General features: G+C 58.7%; 1 protein-coding gene across 1 annotated transcript; it reads left to right on the top strand.

The window, feature by feature from the left end:
• Window positions 1-267: 267 nt before the first annotated feature.
• MAZ (MYC associated zinc finger protein) lies at window positions 268-7,064 on the top strand (the record flags this gene model as incomplete). Its single annotated transcript, XM_080639752.1, has 4 exons — window positions 268-1,004; window positions 4,210-4,273; window positions 6,179-6,350; window positions 6,970-7,064. Coding segments are annotated over 4 exons (1,068 nt in total), but the record flags the coding sequence as incomplete, so codon positions are not given.
• Window positions 7,065-7,534: the final 470 nt, after the last annotated feature.

Below are 7,534 nucleotides of genomic sequence, written 5' to 3'. Positions count from 1 at the left end.
TGGTCCATACTGGTCCATACCGGTCCATACTGGTCCATACTGCTCCATGCCGGTCCATACCACTCCATACTGCTCCATACTGGACCATACTGGTCTATACCGGTCCATACTGGTCCATACTGCTCCATACCGGTCCATACCACTCCATACTGCTCCATACTGGTCCATACTGGTCCATACAGCTCCATACTGGTCCATACCGGTCTATATTGGTCCATACCGCTCCATACCGCTCCCCCCCTAACCTCTCTCCCCTCTCCCTTCCAGGCCCCCCCCGCCGCCTCGGACCCCCTCCAGGTCGACCTCCTCCCCGTGCTCCCCCCGGACCCCCCCCCGCCCCCCGCCGCCCCCCAACCCCCTCCCCCCTCCCTCCCCCCTCCTTCCACCCCCCCCCCTCCCCCCAGCACCGTGGACGCGGGGGCCCTGAAGCCCCCCCCGCAACCCCCCCCACCCCCCCCGCCGCCGCCCCCCCCGCCCCACACCCCCCCCGCCCCCCAAGTGCGCAAGGCCAAGAGCAAGGGGCCCCACATCTGCTCGCTGTGCTCCAAGGAGTTCAAGAACGGCTACAACCTCCGGCGCCACGAGGCCATCCACAGCGGGGGGGGCAAGGGGCCCCGGCCCCATAGCGCGCCCGCCGCCGTGGGGCCCATGAAGATGCCCACGATGGTGCCCTTGAGCTTGCTGAGCGTGGCCGGCTTGAGCGGCGACGCCATTGGGGCCACGTCGGCGGCGGCGGCGGCGGCGTCGGCGGCGTCGGCGTCCTCCATGCAAGGGATGAAGAGGGCCCGGAAGAGCCACGCGTGCGAGATGTGCGGGAAGGGCTTCCGGGATGTCTACCACTTGAAGAGGCACCAATTGTCCCACTCGGATGAGAAGCCCCATCAGTGCCCCGTGTGCCAGCAGCGCTTCAAGCGCAAGGACAGGATGAGCTCGCACGTGCGCTCGCACGACGGCGCGGTGCAGAAGCCCTACGGGTGCAGTCACTGCGGGAAGAGCTTCTCCAGGTGGGGTTTGGGGGGGGTTTGGGGTCCGAGAGAGCCATCGGGGGTCAATGGGGCCATTGGGTGGGCAATGGGAGTCAATGGTGTCATTGGTTGGTCAATGGTGTCATTGGGAGTCAATGGTGTCATTGGTTGGTCAATGGTGTCATTGGTTGGTCAATGGTGTCATTGGGAGTCAATGGTGTCATTGGTTGGTCAATGGTGTCATTGGTTGGTCAATGGTGTCATTGGTTGGTCAATGGTGTCATTGGGGGTCAATGGTGTCATTGGTTGGTCAATGGTGTCATTGGTTGGTCAATGGTGTCATTGGGGGTCAATGGTGTCATTGGTTGGTCAATGGTGTCATTGGGGGTCAATGGTGTCATTGGTTGGTCAATGGTGTCATTGGTTGGTCAATGGTGTCATTGGTTGGTCAATGGTGTCATTGGGGTCAATGGTGTCATTGGTTGGTCAATGGTGTCATTGGTTGGTCAATGGTGTCATTGGGAGTCAATGGTGTCATTGGTTGGTCAATGGTGTCATTGGGGGTCAATGGTGTCATTGGTTGGTCAATGGTGTCATTGGTTGGTCAATGGTGTCATTGGGGGTCAATGGTGTCATTGGTTGGTCAATGGTGTCATTGGGTGGTCAATGGTGTCATTGGTTGGTTTAGTGGTGTCATTGGTTGGTCAATGGTGTCATTGGGGGTCAATGGTGTCATTGGGGGTCAATGGTGTCATTGGTTGGTCAATGGTGTCATTGGGGGTCAATGGTGTCATTGGTTGGTCAATGGTGTCATTGGTTGGTCAATGGTGTCATTGGGTGGTCAATGGTGTCATTGGGTGGTCAATGGTGTCATTGGGGGTCAATGGTGTCATTGGTTGGTCAATGGTGTCATTGGTTGGTCAATGGTGTCATTGGTTGGTCAATGGTGTCATTGGTTGGTCAATGGTGTCATTGGGGGTCAATGGTGTCCTTGGTTGGTCAATGGTGTCATTGGTTGGTCAATGGTGTCATTGGGGTCAATGGTGTCATTGGTTGGTCAATGGTGTCATTGGGGGTCAATGGTGTCATTGGGAGTCAATGGTGTCATTGGGGTCAATGGTGTCATTGGTTGGTCAATGGTGTCATTGGTTGGTCAATGGTGTCATTGGGGGTCAATGGTGTCATTGGGGGTCAATGGTGTCATTGGTTGGTCAATGGTGTCATTGGGGTCAATGGTGTCATTGGGGGTCAATGGTGTCATTGGTTGGTCAATGGTGTCATTGGGGTCAATGGTGTCATTGGGAGTCAATGGTGTCATTGGGGTCAATGGTGTCATTGGTTGGTCAATGGTGTCATTGGGGGTCAATGGTGTCATTGGTTGGTCAATGGTGTCATTGGGGGTCAATGGTGTCCTTGGTTGGTCAATGGTGTCATTGGGGTCAATGGTGTCATTCGTTGGTCAATGGTGTCATTGGGGGTCAATGGTGTCATTGGGAGTCAATGGTGTCATTGGGGTCAATGGTGTCATTGGTTGGTCAATGGTGTCATTGGGGTCAATGGTGTCATTGGTATTAATGGTGTCATTGGTTGGTCAATGGTGTCATTGGGTGGTCAATGGTGTCATTGGTTGGTCAATGGTGTCATTGGGGGTCAATGGTGTCATTGGTTGGTCAATGGTGTCATTGGTTGGTCAATGGTGTCATTGGGGTCAATGGTGTCATTGGTTGGTCAATGGTGTCATTGGGGTCAATGGTGTCATTGGTTGGTCAATGGTGTCATTGGGGTCAATGGTGTCATTGGGGGTCAATGGTGTCATTGGTTGGTCAATGGTGTCATTGGTTGGTCAATGGTGTCATTGGGGTCAATGGTGTCATTGGTTGGTCAATGGTGTCATTCGGGGTCAATGGTGTCATTGGTTGGTCAATGGTGTCATTGGGGTCAATGGTGTCATTGGTTGGTCAATGGTGTCATTGGGGGTCAATGGTGTCATTGGTTGGTCAATGGTGTCATTGGTTGGTCAATGGTGTCATTGGGTGGTCAATGGTGTCATTGGGGTCAATGGTGTCATTGGGGGTCAATGGTGTCATTGGGGTCAATGGTGTCATTGGGGGTCAATGGTGTCATTGGTTGGTCAATGGTGTCATTGGTTGGTCAATGGTGTCATTGGGGGTCAATGGGAGTCAATGGTGTCATTGGTTGGTCAATGGTGTCATTGGTGTCAATGGTGTCATTGGTTGGTCAATGGTGTCATTGGGGTCAATGGTGTCATTGGTTGGTCAATGGTGTCATTGGGAGTCAATGGTGTCATTGGGGTCAATGGTGTCATTGGGGGTCAATGGTGTCATTGGGGGTCAATGGTGTCATTGGTTGGTCAATGGTGTCATTGGGGGTCAATGGTGTCATTGGTGTCAATGGTGTCATTGGTTGGTCAATGGTGTCATTGGGGGTCAATGGTGTCATTGGTTGGTCAATGGTGTCATTGGGGTCAATGGTGTCATTGGGGGTCAATGGTGTCATTGGTTGTTCAATGGTGTCATTGGGGTCAATGGTGTCATTGGGGGTCAATGGTGTCATTGGGAGTCAATGGTGTCATTGGGGTCAATGGTGTCATTGGGGTCAATGGTGTCATTGGGGGTCAATGGTGTCATTGGTTGGTCAATGGTGTCATTGGTTGGTCAATGGTGTCATTGGTTGGTCAATGGTGTCATTGGGGGTCAATGGTGTCATTGGGGTCAATGGTGTCATTGGGGGTCAATGGTGTCATTGGTTGGTCAATGGTGTCATTGGGGGTCAATGGTGTCATTGGGGGTCAATGGTGTCATTGATTGGTCAATGGTGTCATTGGTTGGTCAATGGTGTCATTGGTTGGTCAATGGTGTCATTGGGGGTCAATGGTGTCATTGGGTGGTCAATGGTGTCATTGGTTGTTCAATGGTGTCATTGGGGTCAATGGTGTCATTGGTTGGTCAATGGTGTCATTGGTTGGTCAATGGTGTCATTGGTTGGTCAATGGTGTCATTGGGGGTCAATGGTGTCATTGGGGTCAATGGTGTCATTGGGGGTCAATGGTGTCATTGGGGGTCAATGGGATTCAATGGGGCCATTGTTTGGTCAGGACTGGCAGTGACGTCACCATGTGGCCATGACGTCATCGTGGCCAGCCTGAGGCCATCGTGGCGGCGATGACGTCACCGCCGTGCCCGTGACGTCATCGCGGCGGCCATGTTTTCCCCCCCCCCCCCAGGCCCGACCACCTCAACAGCCACGTGCGGCAGGTTCACTCCACCGAGAGGCCCTTCAAGTGCGAGGTGAGACCCACGGCGCCCCATAAGTGACCCATAAGTGACCCATCCCATAGTGAGCCATAGCTCCAACCCATAACCCACCCCATAGCGCCCATACTCAGCACCATTCGCAGCCCCATAACCAAGCCCCACAGTGCCCCATACCCAGCCCCACAGTGCCCCATACCCAGCCCCATAGCGCCCTATACCCAGCCCCATGGCGCCCCATACCCAGCCCCATACCCAGCCCCACATCGTCCCATACCCAGCCCCGTAGCACCCCATTCCCCCAGCCCCATAGCGCCCCATAACGCCCCATACCTAGCCCCATGGCACCCCATAGCGCCCCATAGAGCCCCATACCCAGCCCCATAGCGCCCCATACCCAGCCACATAGCGCCCCATACCCAGCCCCATACCCAGCCCCATAGCACCCCATACCCACCCCCATAGCGCCGCATAGCGCCCCATACCCAGCCCCATAGCGCTCCATAACTAGCCCCATAGCGCCCCATACCCAGCCCCATACCCAGCCCCACATCGCCCCATCCCATCCCCATCCCCATCCCCATCCCATCCCCATCCCATCCCCATCCCATCCCCATCCCCATCCCATCCCCATCCCATCCCCATCCCATCCCCATCCCCATCCCATCCCCATCCCCATCCCCATCCCATCCCCATCCCCATCCCCATCCCATCCCCATCCCCATCCCCATCCCATCCCCACCCCATCCCCATCCCCATCCCATCCCCATCCCCATCCCCATCCCATCCCCATCCCCATCCCCATCCCATCCCCACCCCATCCCCATCCCCATCCCCATCCCCATCCCATCCCCATCCCATCCCCATCCCCACCCCATCCCCATCCCATCCCCATCCCCATCCCATCCCCATTCCATCCCCATCCCCATCCCATCCCATCCCATCCCCATCCCCATCCCCATCCCATCCCCATCCCATCCCATCCCCATCCCCATCCCATCCCCATCCCCATCCCATCCCATCCCCATCCCCATCCCATCCCCATCCCCATCCCATCCCCATCCCATCCCCATCCCATCCCCATCCCCATCCCATCCCCATCCCATCCCCATCCCATCCCCATCCCCATCCCATCCCCATCCCCACCCCATCCCCATCCCCATCCCCATCCCCATCCCCATCCCCATCCCATCCCCATCCCATCCCCATCCCATCCCCATCCCCATCCCCATCCCATCCCCATCCCCATCCCATCCCCATCCCCACCCCATCCCCATCCCCATCCCCATCCCCATCCCCACCCCATCCCCATCCCCATCCCCATCCCCATCCCATCCCCATCCCATCCCCATCCCATCCCCATCCCCATCCCCATCCCCATCCCCATCCCCATCCCCATCCCATCCCCATCCCCATCCCATCCCCATCCCCATCCCATCCCCATCCCATCCCCATCCCCATCCCATCCCCATCCCCATCCCCATCCCCATCCCCATCCCCATCCCCATCCCCATCCCCATCCCCATCCCCCCATCCCCATCCCCATCCCCATCCCCATCCCCATCCCCATCCCATCCCCATCCCCATCCCCACCCCATCCCCATCCCCATCCCCATCCCCATCCCCATCCCCATCCCATCCCCATCCCATCCCCATCCCCATCCCCATCCCCATCCCCATCCCCATCCCCATCCCCATCCCCATCCCCATCCCCATCCCCATCCCCATCCCCATCCCCATCCCCATCCCCATCCCCATCCCATCCCCATCCCCATCCCATCCCCATCCCCACCCCATCCCCATCCCCATCCCCATCCCCATCCCCACCCCATCCCCATCCCCATCCCCATCCCCATCCCATCCCCATCCCCATCCCCATCCCCATCCCACCCCATCCCCACCCCCTCCCCAGCCCCACATCTCCCCACTCGCTCCCCCCAGACGTGCTCGGCCGCCTTCGCCACGCGGGACCGGCTCCGCGCGCACGCCCTGCGCCACGAGGGGAAGCTCCCGTGCCCGGTGTGCGGGAAGCTCCTGGCGCCCGCCCAGCTCAGCCCCCACCTGCAGGGCCACGAGCAGCGCCCGGCGCCCAACTGCGGCCTCTGCGACAAGGGTGCGGCCTATGGGGCGCTGGGGGGGGGGCTGGGGGGGTCTATGGGGTGTCTATGGGGCTCTATGGGGCGCTATGGGGTGTCTGTGGGTGTCTATGGGGTGCTATGGGGTGTCTATGGGGTGTCTATGGGGTTTCTATAGGGCGCTATGGGGTGTCTATGGGTGTCTATGGGTGTCTATGGGGTGTCTATGGGGTGCTATGGGGTGTCTATGGGGCTCTATGGGGCGCTATGGGGTGTCTATGGGGCTCTATGGGGCGCTATGGGGTGTCTATGGGGTGTCTATGGGGCTCTATGGGGCGCTATGGGGTGTCTATGGGGTGTCTACGGGGTGTCTATGGGGTGTCTATGGGGCTCTATGGGGCTCTATTGGGTGGCGAGGGGGGGCGCAGGCAGGGGTTTGCGGCGCGGCCTGCAGGGGGCGCTAAAGGGGCGCGGGGGGCGGGGTCATCCGAGGACACGCCCCCTCCCTCTGGGGTAATGGGGGGCTATGGGGCTATGGGGGGCTATGGGGCTATTTGGGGTCTCTATGGGGTGTCTATGGGGCACTATGAGGGCTCTATGGGGGTCTATGGGGGGTCACTTATGGGTCGCAGTGGGGTGACTCCTGTCCCCCCCCAGGTGCGGGGGCTGAATCCTGCCCCATGGCGGCCCCAGGCCCGCCCCCCCCCGCCGTGGCCGTGCTGCCCATGGAGGGCGCCCCCCAGCCCTGGTGAGGGGCTGCCTCTGCCCCACGGATCTCTGGGGCGCCCCATAGAGCCCAATGGATATGGGGAGAGCCCCATAGCAACGCTGAGCCCCATAGGTCTATGGGGCACCCTATAGTGAAGGAGACCCCCAATGGATCTATGGGGTGACCCATAGCGAAGGAAAGGCCCCATAGGTCTATAGGGTGCCCCATAGCGCCGCAGAGACACATAGATATGGAGAGAGCCCCATATCAGTGACGAGCCCCATAGATCTGTGGGGCACCCCACAGCAACACTGAGCCCAATGTACATGGAGAGTGCCCCATAGCAACAAGGAGCCCCACAGATCTATGGGGCACCCCATAGTGAAGGAGACCCCAATGCATATGGGGAGAACCCCATAGCAACTTTGAGCCCCATAGATCTATGGGGCGCCCTATAGCAAAGAAGACCCCGATGGATCTATGGGGCACCCCACAGCGCCGCAGAGACCCACA

This window comes from Psittacula echo, assembly GCF_963264785.1.
Source record: "Psittacula echo genome assembly, contig: SCAFFOLD_159, whole genome shotgun sequence".
In the NCBI taxonomy this organism is placed as follows: domain Eukaryota; kingdom Metazoa; phylum Chordata; class Aves; order Psittaciformes; family Psittacidae; genus Psittacula; species Psittacula echo.
Note: the sequence above shows the minus strand (reverse complement) of the source record. Positions and strands in the feature narration are given on the sequence as shown.